The 15,526-nt window shown below is 48.6% G+C and overlaps 3 protein-coding genes across 4 annotated transcripts in view; 1 reads left to right on the top strand and 2 right to left on the bottom strand.

The window, feature by feature from the left end:
- Positions 1–1,109: 1,109 nt before the first annotated feature.
- Positions 1,110–4,202, bottom strand: atp6v1g1 (ATPase H+ transporting V1 subunit G1). Its single transcript, XM_064307655.1, has 3 exons — positions 3,988–4,202; positions 2,233–2,333; positions 1,110–1,974 (listed from the first exon to the last, which is right to left on the bottom strand). Exons 1-3 carry the CDS (start codon positions 4,067–4,069, stop codon positions 1,801–1,803), a joined length of 357 nt encoding a protein of 118 aa, XP_064163725.1. The 5' UTR covers positions 4,070–4,202; the 3' UTR covers positions 1,110–1,800.
- Positions 4,203–5,234: 1,032 nt separating this feature from the next.
- Positions 5,235–15,001, bottom strand: anapc2 (anaphase promoting complex subunit 2). The gene is made up of 15 exons (XM_064308913.1): positions 14,764–15,001; positions 13,856–14,111; positions 12,922–13,348; positions 12,754–12,792; positions 12,201–12,333; positions 11,491–11,755; positions 10,832–10,951; positions 10,570–10,687; positions 10,124–10,302; positions 9,642–9,783; positions 9,184–9,259; positions 8,663–8,866; positions 8,232–8,364; positions 7,466–7,707; positions 5,235–6,218 (listed from the first exon to the last, which is right to left on the bottom strand). The coding sequence occupies exons 1-15, from the start codon at positions 14,833–14,835 to the stop codon at positions 6,006–6,008; spliced, it is 2,619 nt and encodes an 872-aa protein (XP_064164983.1). The 5' UTR covers positions 14,836–15,001; the 3' UTR covers positions 5,235–6,005.
- Positions 15,002–15,048: 47 nt separating this feature from the next.
- The window catches only part of ssna1 (Sjogren syndrome nuclear autoantigen 1), a 5,303-nt gene continuing 4,825 nt past the window's right edge, over positions 15,049–15,526 (top strand). Inside the window, exon 1 of one of the 2 annotated variants that reach the window (XM_064307657.1) lies at positions 15,049–15,343. In XM_064307657.1, coding sequence (XP_064163727.1) covers positions 15,331–15,343 — 13 coding nt within the window. In that variant the 5' untranslated portion in view covers positions 15,049–15,330. The remainder of the gene's footprint in view (positions 15,344–15,526) is intronic. The other variant, XM_064307656.1, reaches the window with a different exon arrangement.

The raw sequence follows: 15,526 nt of genomic DNA, 5'->3' as shown, positions 1-15,526 counted from the left end.
AAAAAAACAAGAACTGAAAGCCTAAAAACTAGCTATAGTCTGCAGTTTGGTTTATTTTGTCATCTGATATTTTCACAGTTTCGTTGAGCTAAAACATGACGGAAATAGCCCAGTCACGGTTATTCTTATAGCGAATACGTAGTGAGCAGAGGTAATGCGATTTTAAAGCAAATTCAATCTGAGGGCTTTACTTTAAAAGTCAGTAGCCAGTTATTGCCCTGTATTACAGCGACCTCTAGGGGAATATGGGGTTAACGACAACATGATAACACAGGTCAGTAGAAGGATAGTTTTTTTCATTTTAGTGTAGGCCTATATTCTTGAATTACTTAGGCAGTTTTATACGCAGTGAAGAACTTTTAGGTAAGGATGTTTCTGATGGAAAAATGGCTTATAGTGGTATGGGGACATTTGGGAGTTTGTGATCCAAAGTTAGAAAAAAAAAGACTTCAAGTTACTCCAATGCAACGTGTAGTGACATTGTTTCCAGAGCCAGTACATATAAACAGCTTCATTATGTGGTATTGATTATAAAACTATAACCATAACTATAACCATCCGCGAGCGTAGCTGTCTTAGGTTGCATGCGCCACAGGAAATAGTTCCACCGAAAAGTAAGACTAAAAAACTATTTTTTGAAGAATAAGAATTATAATCAGGTATTATACACATATACAATCTCTGAAACATAAGGTCACTATACAAGTTCCTTTGAAGGCATTTGAGGGGTATTTTATTCCTTTAGACCACACACCCCAAATGCCCAGACAGCAGCCATTATAAAACCAACGGGTTGTCAGAAACTTCTGCAAGTAACTAAAAAAATATATTTTATAGTATACAAAAACTGTCTGAGCCAATTAAAGACAAACAAACAACATAAAGTCCATTTTAAACCCCAGACAGCAACCTATCCTTTTAACCTAACTGCAGCATCATCCTTTTTGCAAAAAAAACTTTGATCTTCGGCTAGTCCGGTGCACATGATTGTTCCTGCGTAATTTGAAGTTAATTCTCCATCAAGTCCAATAGCATCTCAGGTGTATTCATCAGTAAATTAAGAGGGGAAGGGGAATTTCACTCAGCCAACATTGACACTACAAATCAAGTTGCTTCAAATACATTTATTCAATAAACAATGCACCACCATGTTTTATTTACTGTTGTGTACAGCAGGGTTCTGCAGTGAAATGGCCACTACACAGATGAGGCAATGGGCGTAGGGAAATGAGAAAGTGACTGTAAAACTGTCCCTCAAAGACTCACAGCACAAAAAAAACTATGCTATAAACTGTTAATACTGCATTTTAATCCTGCTGCCCAGGATCATCGGGAAAAAGAAAAAACATGGAAGCATCACATTGGAGAGAAAGATGCACAGAAGCCAAACTACTCAACGGAAAGTCAGGACCCCATTATAGGTTTGCTTGCCACTGCCTTTCCCATAGCAATAACGATCACTGGCTCATTAACCATATTTACTTAAAGGCTTTATTATTATTATTATTATTATTATTATTATTATTATTATTATTATTATTATTATTATTATATTAATTATTAATTATAGTCATTATTACTAACTATGTCTGGCTGGCTAGCCATTAAAACCGCAGCTAGCTTGTACAGACTGAGGACAATAAGACAATAAGGGGGATGTGAGCAAAAACAAATCATAATAAGCAAAAGGGCTGTTTTGTTAACAAGCGTGAATGTCCTAGTAAAGTCTGTAATTGCTGCACGACAGTTGTCTTTTTCCCAGAATACCCCGGGAGCATTAGAGGTGGGGAGGGCGGGGGTTTATCCAGCCGTGCGGTAATTGGCGTGGATCTCCGGCTTGATGTCACACACCATCTTGAGCAGGTTGCCCAGGACGGCCCCACGGTTCTGTCGGTAGCTGTCCTGGATGTGTCCCATCTTGTCCCCCGTTTCCTTGTCCACCTCCACTGCAGAGTTACCATGGGAACCCAGGGCCTGAGCAAGGAGAAGACGCTGTCTTTACAATGCCCCCTTATGCAGCCCTAATGACCATTCTGAGAGCAGTTTTTAATATGACTTAATTTCCCTTTTGTGTCCAGGAACACAAATATGAACCACTATTAAATCAGTTTTAAAATGCAATATGTAGTTGTCAGAAACTCAATTCTGGATTTCAGTGTACAATATATATTATATGGCGGCATGTCTTTTTTTTTTGTCTTAAATTGCACCGTCCCTTGTAGTGAGACTCACCGCAGCCTCTCTGGTTTTGAATTCCTTCTCCCTCTGCATGCGGTGCTGCTCTATTTCAGCGTGGGCCTCCTCCTTGGCCTGCTTCAGACGCCGGGTCTTACCTGTGCACACGCAAAGGCACACGAACACATGTCCACATAAAAGCACAGGACAGCAGTGGGTCAGCCTCTGCGACAAGCTAAGTATAACACCTGCTGGGGCAACGGAGCTTTTTCATTGGAACTATATTAACACTGGAACAGCACAGAGGGAAATGGCACGAGGAAAGGAACTGAATTTTAAAATGGAAAAGAGACAGGAGTTGTAGTTTTAAACATTTTGAAGGAGATGCGTGCTGATCTGAGCTGTGGGAAGCCCTGGGACAAGCGTACACAGTGGAGCACTTCGTTACAAATTTGCTCAAAAGACGGAAAACGGGGGGAGGGGAATACGAGACCGGCGCCGAAGTGCGAATTTCAGCGACCGGATGATCCGAGGCCAGGCCCCGCGCATTGCAGTGGAACGAAAGTGTCATTCCACATCCAGGCTCTACTCTGAGGCGGGCTGCACGCGCACAATCCAGCATACAGCGCACGCAAGGGCCGAAAACCGCTAACACTGCGCAATATTCTTTTTCTGACAGAGAGCTATTCGGTCTAAATGTAGAGCCACCATTCTCAGTAACAGATATAGCCTTGCTCTTTGTGTTATTATGTTTATTCTTTTTATTTATCCAAGTGAATGCACTGATTACAGTGAACCGCCACCTTCTATTGTTACTTTACAAAAGCACAATCCAACCCTACTCTACTGCTCCAGGTTTCCTCACCATGCAAAGTGCCTCCAACAAGAACAAATTCATTTGTATTACATACATAATTTTCAAAATCATTGTCCTCCCCATCCCAGCCTTTCAGACCTCAACTGCAAAAACCATCACAGACAAAACATTTACAGCACATGACCCCCGGCACCATCTGAATCCATTCTTCACACACTATAACCAACTGGTTGCAGAAATCTGTCCCTAATCTGGAAAAGGGCCGGCTTTAGCAGTTTTGTCCCTTCTGCCATTGCGTCACTGAACAAAACAGGCTACCTCATTTATATCATGTTTTTTTCTGTTGAACCCTTTTAACCACAGAGGTAGATATGAAAATAGCAATGTGTAGCTATGTATGCCTATCTGCATTTATGTGTGTACATATTGTGTTATAATAAGGCATGTACAATATACCACGGTATTGTGGTAAAAAAATTCCTACAGACGGACAATAAAATCATCTCGTCTGTTAGCAATGAGAGATTAGAGAGAGCAGTTAGAGATTTCCCAGGGATGCATTATGAACCGCCAATGAGCACACACAAACAGCTAATTAACACAGGCTATTTCATGCTATAGGATAGCTGGCATTACAAATTTCGTTGTTTTAGTGGTAAATGTTCATCTGGCATACAACCTAAATCAGGTAACAGCGAACCGCTGAAAACCACCATTACAGCCCATATCGTGCAAACAGCCTACTAATTCAGACACACAAATTAAAGGTCCAGAAACACCGACGTGTGAATTTATCATTAGAGGACAATAGCTACAAATAATCTCTATTCGCTATCAATCTGTGTAAATCTGACTGTGCGGCTGGACTCAGTTAACTGGTTGTGGTCCGGAAAAGATGGGAGTCCACAGAGCTGGGCTTCATGGCTGCTATCTTGTCAATGTAGCAGCTGACCTTGGCTAGCTTGCCAAAATGTAAGAATCGGGTTAAAACTCACGTTTTCGTGCTTCCCCGACCTTCTCTGCAGCCCGTTTTTCTGCCTGTAACAGTTGCTGGATTCCCTGGGACTGGCTGGCCATCTCTCCGCTGAAGTAAACGATGCCGCGCTGCACGAGTCTGGCCGGGAACGCACAGGGTGTTTACTGCGGACGGTCAGCTGATAAACACATCGCGTGACCTCGGCGAGTGTTTGAACCATGAAGGAAACGTCATCGGCAAGCAGTGGCGTGAAAAAGTATTTTCCCCCTTCCTGATTTCCTCAGTTATTTCATATTTGTCACACCGAGTGGTTTCTGGTCTTTAGACACAATGTAATATTAGAGAAAGGAAGCTGAGGAAACACAAAACACATTTCATTCAATATTCTGCGGTTCCAAGACAATCTCTGAAGCATTTGATTGAAGGATCTTGGAATCCCCCAGCGTTGTTACATACTTGGCTATGCTGAGGTAATTAGGTTAATTATATTTACCCCCATATATACCCTCATCCCACTAGTGCTATGTCCCCAGTACACCACAGTATTTTGACCACAAGTACCCAGACACAAAATATAATTTTTACAACCCAGACCAAAGTAATCAACTGAGAGTTAAAAATATGTAGATGGGGCTACTGGGTAATTAACCCTGATAAGGCACTGTTCTATGGTACGGTGCACCGATGATATGATTGGGTATTTTGGAATTGGGTTAAATAACAAAAATGTATTGGTAAGTGTACAAATATGTATAGGAATATGTATGTATATATATATGTATACAGTATATGTATGCATGGCTACTTGGGTGGTAATAGGCATGCATACAGGTTGAGTGACGGAAAGCTTCATTAACTCCGTACTGGGTGGAGCTACCATTTGTGGATTTGTCTGGACCAATAAAAAAACTTGAGGGGCTTGGAGAAAACCTGCCTCCCTCAGTTGTGTTTCTAAGATGAAACCTGGCTATTTTCTCAATCGGTAAACAGAGATTTCACAGCTAAAGACATTAGTTGCCCACATGACAGCCATCCCACACAGGCCCCATACACTTTATTTTCCCCAGTGTCCATGGAGTGAGGAAAATGCAGATTCATGTGTTGTATTGGTAGAGGCTTCTAATCTGTGAAGGCAGGCATTTGCAGTACACTTGAGTAAGCACACTACAGATGCATAGCTAAACTTGTTTCCCAAACTTGGGTCACTGTGATTTCTGGCTTGTCCAGATATTTTGCCTTCCTGAAATGATACGCCATTTCAGTGGCTGTTGTAAAATTATATTTAATGACTTTTTAAAATATAAACACATGACAGTCTCAGACATATTTTAATGATTCTCAAGAACACACATTCAGCATGCTTTCTGGAAGATCAGATACAGGTCTGACATAAGCTTCAGTTCCCTTTTTGAAATTTATTATAAAAGTCAAAAGTAAACATTATGGTCACACCAAAAACAGGTGAGATGGCATCTTGGACACACTGAAACTAAGACGGGCGCCTCGACAGGGTGGGGGGAGGGAGGGGGGTCACACCTCATGAAGAGAGTTCAGTTCAAAAGTGTGCAGGATACCAGAAGAAGAACAGCTGTTACTGGTGACATCTGAAGTCTACAGCCCCCTCCTCTGCCTATACAGCACCTTCACATTAGACAGGGTTTCCCCCTCAATATGTTCTTACCACGTCTGATACTGCTAGCCCCACCGATTCTCTCTCAGTAATCAGTATACACTGCGTTTCTAGGGAATCCAGATTCATCTCAAGCAGAACATTTGGCCTGCGTCGAAAAATGGTATTTTTCCAAGTGCAGGACAATCATCCCTCAAAATCTGGATTAAAGTCTGGAGACTTCCCGTTGCTCATATCTCTCTCTCTGTCAGTGGTTGGATTTGAGTCTGGAGACTTCCCGTTGCTCATATCTCTCTCTGTCAGTGGTTGGATTTGAGTCTGGAGACTTCCCGTTGCTCACATCTCTCTCTCTGTCAGTGGTTGGATTAGAGTCTGGAGACTTCCCGTTGCTCACATCTCTCTCCCTGTCAGTGGTTGGATTTGGGGAGCCTGTAGACCCCGGCTGACACGATGAGCTGGTGGTCGCGCACCTTCCTCTCCAGGAAGGCCTGCAGCTCGCTGACGTCCATCTCGGTGAGGACGGGCCCAGTGGCCCCGAACATGCGCAGCATGGAGTGGATGCGCTCCAGGGTCATGCTCTCCAGGTTGGTCAGCATGGCTTGGATGTAGGCCCAGAACAGCTGAGACGGAACCACACAGACACACAGGTCGTTCACAACAGAAACGCTCACTCATCAAACCTACGAACTCGAACCATTTTAGCGTAAAATGGGTCCGCTCTAAAGAGAAGACCTGGAGGTATGCATGTATGCATGTTTTACATGGACATTCAGTTCAAGCACTGCTCTTATTGGTTAAAATGTAAACACCATGCTACATACACAAGAAACATGGTCTCAAAATGACCAATAACCAAGGGCTCCAGTAAAAGGTAACATGAAGAAATCCCTTTAAAATCTCAAATGAATAAAATGGGCTTAATATCACAGTATCTGTTTTGGTCGGTTGTTTGTGTATAAAATAAATAGTAAAAATGATGGACTGGGTCTTTAAAATGGTCCAGTGGGTTATAATATCATCAGTGCTGCAGAGCATAAATGAAACAATATAAAATTGGCATCGATATTCCAGTAATGGGCTTTGTGCGCGCCCCTGATAGACTATGTGTGTGGACGTGCACACCCCTGACAGACCATGTGTGAGGACGTGCACACCCGATAGACTCAACCTGTGTGAGCACGTGCACACCCCTGATAGACTCAACCTGTGTGAGCACGTGCACACCCCTGACAGACCGTGTGTGAGAACGTGCGCGCCCCGGACAGACCGTGTGTGAGGACGTGCGCGCCCCTGACAGACCGTGTGTGAGGACGTGCACGCCCCTGATAGACTCTGTGTGTGAGGATGTGCACGCCCCTGATAGACTCTGTGTGTGAGGATGTGCACGCCCCTGATAGACCGTGTGTGAGGACGTGCGCGCCCCTGATAGACCGTGTGTGAGGACGTGCATGCCCCTGATAGACCGTGTGTGAGGACGTGCATGCCCCTGATAGACTGTGTGTGAGGACGTGCGCGCCCCTGATAGACTGTGTGTGAGGACGTGCACGCCCCTGATAGACTGTGCGTGTGGACGTGCACACCCCTGATAGACTCAACCTGTGTGAGCACGTGCACACCCCTGATAGACTCAACCTGTGTGAGCACGTGCACACCCCTGATAGACTGTGTGTGAGGACGTCGCACCGCACTTCCCCTTTCTCTGCTCGACTGTGGTGGTGTGGCGCCCCCTCGTCGCTACGTCAGAAGCACCCCCTCGCCCGCTCGCACCGCCGTCTCCAGGACGGTACGCACCCGCACCTCGCAGCACCCCTGCTGCTGCACGAGCCGCTCCTCCGCAGACTCAGCCCGTATGAGGACGCACGCGCACCTGCAGCTTCTCCTCTCTCTGCTCGGACTGGGTGGTGGTGTTGGAGTCGCCCTCCTCGTCGCTATCGATCAGAAGCACCCCCCGCTCCGGCCGCTCCCGCAGCGCGCCCGTCTCCAGGACCGAGTAGCGCCCCCCCGCATCCTCCCGCAGCACCCCCTGCTGCTGCCACAGAGCCAGCTTCCTCCGCACCACCTCCTGGGGCACCCCCAGCACCCCACTCAGCTCCTCCAGCGACCAGGAGCCTGCAGAAAGGGGGGGGGGCAGGGTGGGGGAGAGACGTGACACACTTAGAACAGCCTAATGAGATGAGAGCTTTTGTGCTAAATTACATTCCAGTCTGTGGCACACAAAGGGGCATTTGGATGGCCTGCAAAAAAAAAAAAGACAGACAGACAAACAGGCAGAGAGACAAACAGAGACAGATAGACAGACAGGCAGAGAGACAAACAGAGACAGAGAGACAGACAGACAGATAGACAGGCAGACAGACGAACAGACAGACAGACAGGCACGCAGACAGACAGACAGGCAGGCAGACACACACAGGCACACAGACAGACAGAAACAGGCACACAAACAGACAGACAGACAGACAGACACACAGACAGAGAGACAAACAGAGACAGATAGACAGACAGGCAGAGAGACAAACAGAGACAGGCAGACAGACAGACAGACAGACAGCAGACAGACGACACAGACAGACAGACAGACAGACAGACAGACAGACACACACACAGGCAGACACACAGGCAGGCAGACTCACTCTTGTCTTGAAAGTGCAGAATGATGGCAGCGTGGATGGGAGACACAGACAGGTTGGTCAGGGTTCGATCTCCCAGCTCAATGTCCAGAGTCACAGAACCCAGGTGGGGCTTCCAGCTCAGGGTCCGCATAGCCTGGGGGGGGGGAGGAGAGTGTGAGTCAGACAGAGAGGGGGGCACAGAGAGAGAGAGGGGGGACAGAAAGAGCGAGAGAGAGAGAAAGAGAGGGAGAGAAAGTGGAGTCTCTCTTGGCATTCCCTCACAGCCTAAAGCATTGTCATCAGTATGATTGATGGAGGAAAGAAGAGAGCACATCTTTCTTTCATCCTGCACCTTTTCCTCTTATTTTTCCTTCTTTTCCTCTGTTCTGCTCCACTGCTGTCCTTACCCCCATCCCCTGCCCCCGCCCGCACCCCCCCAGCACTCCCCGCACCTTCAGCTTCTCGTAGCGATGGGTGTACGCCTCCATGGCCTGACACACCACTGGGGGGAGCTCCATCTTCTCCTCCTTCAGCGGGGGCCAGAACTCCGAGGAGAGGATCATGGCCGACAGAGCCAGGGGAGGCTGCTCCTCCTCGGGGAGACGCGCCTCCTCCTCCCGGATATTAGTGTTGATCCTCCGGGAGTCCGCCACGTCCTGCATGTGTTTGTGTGTGTGTGCGTGTGCGTGTGTGAGTACACGTGCGTGTGTGAGTGTGTGCATGACAGTTAGTGACAACAGAGATGGGGCAGGGGGGAGGAGGGGGAGGTATAGCCAGAGTTTAATCGTAGTGCAAAGATACTCTACTTTCAGAACAGATATTCAGGCTGATATGCTTAGCATGGGAAATCCTGTCTCCTGCCATTGTCAAACATAAATAGTTCTGATTGGCTGCTCTGTTGTGAATATTCATAAAGGGGTGTGTCTAAGGAGTGAGAACCCAAGCGGTAGCTGGGACTGGACGGCAGGCTGACCTTCAGCATGACCTCACAGTAGTGCATGTGGGACTCCCCGAACCGCAACTTCAGCAGCTCAACGTTACGAATCTCCCTGCAGAGACAGACCCAGTTACACACTGCTTATACACACTCACACACACACACGCATGTTCACACGCACGCACACAGTTATGAACTGTTTACACACACACATGCACCCAGTTACACACTGCTTACACACACACACACACGTACACGTACACAAACACTAGCCAGAGAAACACCCATTCACACTGCTTACACACACGCCAATGAAAGACATCAGGGCCCAGATCACACGTTAAGGCTGCGCATAAGGCTAGGCAACGTGTCGACACTGTGTGCAGTTCTGAGTAGGCATAAGAAATACATCAAGTGTGTGAGAAACGCTAAAGATCGGCATGTAAGCAGAGCTGTAGTGTGTCAGCGGGTGGAGTCCAGGTGGGGCCGGGCACCTGGCGGTGTTGTAGTTGAGCTGGTGCAGCAGCCGGTCGGCCAGCACGGTGCGGTACTCATCGATGAAGATCTCCTTACTGCCGTATATGCTGACCAGCAGGCTGATGATGTCAGAGGAGCGGCGCTTAGAGCCCGTCTTATCTGAGAGAGCGAGAGAGCGAGAGAGGAGGGGGGAAGAGAGAGGAGGAGAGGGGAGGAGAGAGGGAAGAGAGAGGGGATGGGAATGAGAGAGAAGAGAGGGGACGGGAATGAGAGAGGAGACGAGAGGTAGAAGAGAGAGGAGAGAGGGATGAGAAAGGGGATAGGAATGAGAGAGGAGGAGAGAGGGAGAAGAGAAAGGTTTGAATTGATGAGGTTCTGTCTAGTTTCCCGTAGAGTCCTTTCCAACAGCAGGGTGAGAACTGCGGTGGGCAATCAGTGGGGTGGTCAGTGGGCAGTCAGTCAGTGGTCAGTGAGCGGTCGGTGGGCGGTCAGTATGAACCTGTGAGCGCGTCTGTAGGGTCTGGGGTCCACTCCTCAGGGTCGCTGCCTTCGTCCTCGCTGTCCTGCGTCTCCAGGGTGACGGGGTCGGCGCGTGAAAGCTCATTGGCTAGGTCACTGCAGCCCTCCGCGTCCCCGGTCAGGCTGGCCACGATCTGCCGCACGGTGTCCTCCCGCGTCCTGTCGTCATGACAACACAACCACCGTTTGATCTAGGGTTAATTCAGAGGGGGGCCCATACTGTGTTTGAGGGTGTCGTTGTCAAATAAACACCCAGGAACTACATTTAAACCATCTGCTTTCATTGTAAAAAAACACAATATATTAAGCTTTAACAATACATAAATTCATCTTTTAGCCATTACACACAAACAGATCAGCCACACACACACACACACAAACACACGCTCACACACCAGTCACACACATACCCACATACTCACACACCTGAGGTACTTGCGAATAGGCTGGCAGGCCACCTGCAGGATGACCATGGACGGGTCCAGCTCTCGAAGGGCCTTGATGGCCGAGATGTAGACCGTGATGATGTCAGATGTGTGCACCCCTTAAGTGCGAGGAGAACGAGGGAGGCTTTCAACAGCAGCAGTTTTAACAATGATAAAGTGGGCGAAAGTCAGGGTTAGTGTTGCATAACCAGCTGACCTGGGTGAAGGTTAGGGTTAGAGTTAGGGTTAGATCCCCGGCTGACCTGGGTGAAGGAGTCTTGTTTCAAAGGCAGACTTGAGGGACGTGAGAAGCTGCTGTCTCTGATTGGTCCTCTCCAGACAGAACCTCAGGTCCTCGATAGCGGGCGTTGAATCTGGGAAATCTGAGAAGGGAGAGAGGAAGACTGAGAAATAGAGCTCCTGAGACCTCTCCATCAGAAACAGACACGGCCTGCTTGTCTCGTTCACCTGCATTGCATCCAATCAAGGCTACAAATTCTCCTTAAGAGAACCTTATAACATGAACAACTTGGGGAAAAAAAATCTGCAGATCTGCAGGGTTCCTGTTGCATTATAGGTTAAAGGTGCTGCCAGATTCAGCTGGCGGGCTGGCTACCAGTTTCAGAATGCCAATTTAGCTTTAGTGTGGGACCCATTTCCTGCAATCTGCCTACAGCTATCTTTACAAGGTGCACAGCATCATGGGAAAACAATCAGAAATACACAAGTCATACCCCAGCTGTACCCCAGTTATACCCCATCTGTACCCCAGTCATACCCCAGCTGTACCCGTTATACCCCAGCTGTACTTCGGTTATACCCCAGTTATACCCCAGCTGTACCCCAGTCATACCCCAGCTGTACCCCAGTCATACCCCAGCTGTACTCCAGTCATACCCCCGCTGTACCCAGTCCCCCTCACCGCGGATGATGCTGAAGAGCTCCTCGATCCTCATGTTGACGTAAATCCTGCAGAAGAACTGCTGCATGTGGCAGCGCCAGCGCTGTAGCACGCTGCCGCCGCCGCCGCCGCCAGGCGAAGCTTTCCCCGCCCCCTCCATCATGCCCCGCCCCACGCCGCCGGAGCCAGGCCCGTCCGCCATGATGCCCCGCTCCGCGCCAGCGCACGGCCCCCCCGCCTCACTCACAAACACCCGGCTCAGCCAACCCAACACCCGCTCCAGCCACTGCAGAGGGAGGGGAGGGGGGGCGGGGAGAAGGGGTAAAAGAATGAAACAAAACAACTTCACACAATTATCAGAAAAACTCATGGCTGCATTATCTATCAACCCACACTCTTTCAGCTGTGTGACGTCCAGTCTAAAATTCTCCACAGCTGTAATGATGAAGTAATGATGCATGGAATCCATTGTTCGCCAGTAGCTGGTCTTGATTCCTGTAAATTGGCGCTTAAAGCAGCCAATCAGGACCCGACACTACTCCAGTTACACAGCTTCAGCTCTACTTCTGTGTTACTTTCTTTTCTGCACACATGACCTAAAGTTTTTGCATATCGTCCTTGTGTCCCTGTCGCACTGGATAAGAGCTTCTGCTGAACACACACACACACGCACACACAGCCTGGTTTAGGGAAAAGGTGCGTGCGCTGGGAGAACACACAGCCCCTCGTACCTCCTGGAAGTCGGACAGGAAGGAGATCTCGTACTCCCCGCGGCAGCGCGACTCCATCCTCTGCGCCACCAGCCTGTGCAGGATGGAGGTCACCGCCTCGGCACTCACCCTCTCCAGCAGCTGCAGCCTGGAGCTGGAGGACCAAACACACACACGCACACACACACACACACACACGCACACGTGCATACACACATACACGCACACACGCACACACACACACACACACACACACACACACGCACGCACACACACATCAGCACACACACGCACACATGCACACACACCACACACACACACGCATACACACACAGACAAACAGACAGACAGAGAAACAGACAGACATTCACGTAACCATTAAAGAGAAACATACAGGCTACGGCACTCATACATCCACAGATACAACAAAACCACATCTCCTGAACAACAAAGAATAACCGTAACTAAGGATATTTACCCACAGTGACTATAACAAAGAAACGTATTAATCAGACAGACAGACTGTAGCAGTCACACACTAACCCCTGGCCCCCTCACGCCTTCAGTCCCTCACAGTATGTGGCTCAGTCCCCACCCCATCCCTGCCCCCTCTCTGCCACAGTATGTGGCTCAGTCCCCACTCCCCCCTGCACCCCCCTCTCTGGCCCTCACAGTATGTGGCTCAGTCCCCACTCCCCCCTGCACCCCCTCCTCCTCCAGATGGGCCAGTCCCCTCCCTGACCCTCTGCCTACAGTATGTGGCTCAGTCCCCACTCCCCCTGCACCCCCTCTCTGGCCCTCACAGTATGGCTCAGTCCCACTACCCTGCACCCTCCTGCTCACAGTATTGCTCAGCTCCTGCAGCTCCTCCAGGGCCTCCTGGCACCAGCACCGCTGCGGGGGGGTGGCGCAGCCCGGGCACAGGCCCCTGTCGGGCCCCGGGGCCGCCTCGCCGCCCCCCCCGTCGCCGCCCTCCCCCTCCCGGCTCATGTGCACGGCCAGGGTCCGGCTGTAGAACTCCAGCACCCTGTCCTGCAGCACCGCCGACGGGGAGAACAGCAGGATGGCCCGGGTGACGGAAAAGGCCCTCTCCCTCAGCCCGAGGGTCCCCGCGCCGAACAGGCCCCCCCGGCCCTCGTCCTGCCAGGCCCCCAGCCGCTCCAGCCCCCCTAGGATAGAGAGGAGGAGGAGGAGGAGGAGACGTTAGGGAACGGAGCCTCTACTCCACACAGCCTGACACCTGCTATGCAGATCATTAGTCTTTAGAAGGGAGAAGACAGCAGAGAGCTGCAAATATCAAATAGCACTCAAATATCGGCACCTTTTTTTTTTTTTTTTTACATTGTGTGTGTGAATAAATCTTTAGAAAAAAAGATCAACGTGCACTCTGCCGAGGTGCCTGGACCTTGGAGCCAAAATAAACAATCTGAACTAAAAACTTGGTAACTTTCAAAACACTTACACTTCATTTCAAAATGAGTGATGGTAATTTAACATTATTAGAGAGTGGTAAAGAAGGATGAGGCAATATTCACTCATTTTGCGAATGTAAGCATTTGGAGAGAAGCTGTTTTGGCGATACTTGGTTATTTATATTTCATCGCAATGTTTAGTAATCTTTTAAAAAAAATTTTGACTGATATCTGCTGAACTGACAACTCCAAGAATCTGGCTACCTAAGAAAGGCTCCAGTCGGGCGAGGAGGGTTCGGAAGGCCTGGAGCAGGACCCTAGCCCGGTCCCTCTCCTCCAGCTCGTTTTCTGGCTGTTCCAGCCCCGCCCAGAACTCGGGCGCCACGGCCGAGGTCAGCCGCACCTGCATGGTCTCCAGCAGCCAGCCCTCCACGCACTGTCCCAGGCCTTGGCTGCAGAGCAACGCTATGGCGTGGGAGAGGGACTCCTCTGACTGAGCGGCGGAGGACATCGGGGACACCTTGGAGACAAGCACACCGACAGGACCAATTTTACACCACAATTTACCGCTGCGCCATCCGCACCTCACACACGATGACACAGCAGAGGCACGGTCACTCAGCCGTTACCATGGATACGCTCAAAAGAGCCTTGTTATCAATGGCCACAAAGTTACCGATCAGGTAACAGATCAGAAGGAAGATGCTTCGCACTGCAGGGGTGGAAGCACATAATCTTTCATTAACTACATATTAATGCATTACTTTTTAAACTTCTTATACTTTTAGAAATTGTAACACTTTTTCCTTTGATAATTTTGAACTGACACTGCGTAGTCATATGAAATCAGGCCATTCTATTTTTGCAGAGACATACACCATGTGCAGAGACATATAGGCCTACCATGACATTAACCAAACCAACGAGACACATTTCTGTGGATAAAGTCAGTGTATAAATACTGTCATGTAACCATAAGCGCCCTACAACAGCCTTTGCTCCTTCATCAGTAATAAAAGTAACAAAAGCACGAGTTTCATTTAGGTTTTGTTATTTGGGACATATTTATTAGCCTCTTCACTGAGGGAGACTTCAGTGAGTTTCTGGCACTAATGTGCTTTTCTCCAACAGTAGTACAGAAAGGGAAAGTTATCTGTCCGCTAGGTACTTACCAACGCTGCAGTTACAGCGTCCCAGGCAGCGGGAAGCTCTCGCGGCACAACGACCGACTGTCTCGAGTTCATGCCGATTAGATAACGAACACGCTCAAGAATGCATTGAGCGAGCTATCATTTACCTGGTGAACAACTGATGTGGACTATGCGAATAGGTAGAAAACCATGCAGTAATGACAGTTAAATTCCGTGCACTACGGCTAAAATACTCCACACAGTCGCGCTCTTCTTTGAGTTTCTGGCGCACAGATTTTACGTCAGCTGTCAAAATGCGTCAGAGGTGTGGCGGAAGTTCAAGCTGTATGTGGCGGTAACATATTGTAGACAGTTGTCACAGAAACGAAGTGAACTGAAGTTAAGTAGATCTTTTGTTGAAATGCATGGCGTAAGAAACGACGGAGTAAACGGAGAGCAGGATAGATAACAACATCTGAACGGTTCCTACAAATACTGAACCGTGGTTGAGAGCAGAGTCTCCCGGGAGTGGAGGGAAGAGGTCGGCAACATGTCCCAGCAAGGAGCCGCGATGCAGACCTACAACAATGAACTTGTGAAGTGTAAGTGATGTTGAAGAAATGTAAGCTAATATATATATTTTTTTAATTGTACAATTTAGCATTTTTTTCTAGTAGTTAACAGGGCTAACGTTTTCAGATTTCTCATGCCTAGGTTTGTTACAACATCGGCTTTCTGGATACAGTTGGCAACTACAAGTAGCTAACAAACTGATTTAACTGAAACCGACACAGTTGTTATAGCT

The sequence above is a fragment of the Anguilla rostrata genome, chromosome 14, assembly GCF_018555375.3.
Source record: "Anguilla rostrata isolate EN2019 chromosome 14, ASM1855537v3, whole genome shotgun sequence".
Lineage (NCBI taxonomy): Eukaryota > Metazoa > Chordata > Actinopteri > Anguilliformes > Anguillidae > Anguilla > Anguilla rostrata.
Note: the sequence above shows the minus strand (reverse complement) of the source record. Positions and strands in the feature narration are given on the sequence as shown.

Excerpts from the sequence above, each read along its gene's own strand:
- atp6v1g1 (XM_064307655.1), bottom strand. The coding sequence starts at position 4,069 with ATGGCCAGCCAGTCCCAGGGAATCCAGCAACTGTTACAGGCAGAAAAA. Across the intron at positions 2,334-3,987 it reads GGTCGGGGAAGCACGAAAAC|GTAAGACCCGGCGTCTGAAG; the intron begins GTGAGTTTTAAC and ends GCGTGTGCACAG. Across the intron at positions 1,975-2,232 it reads TCAAAACCAGAGAGGCTGCG|GCCCTGGGTTCCCATGGTAA; the intron begins GTGAGTCTCACT and ends CTCCTTGCTCAG.
- anapc2 (XM_064308913.1), bottom strand. The coding sequence starts at position 14,835 with ATGAACTCGAGACAGTCGGTCGTTGTGCCGCGAGAGCTTCCCGCTGCC. Across the intron at positions 12,793-12,921 it reads CCACATACTGTAGGCAGAGG|AGAGGGGGCAGGGATGGGGT; the intron begins GTCAGGGAGGGG and ends ATACTGTGGCAG. Across the intron at positions 10,303-10,569 it reads CCTATTCGCAAGTACCTCAG|GACGCGGGAGGACACCGTGC; the intron begins GTGTGTGAGTAT and ends TCATGACGACAG.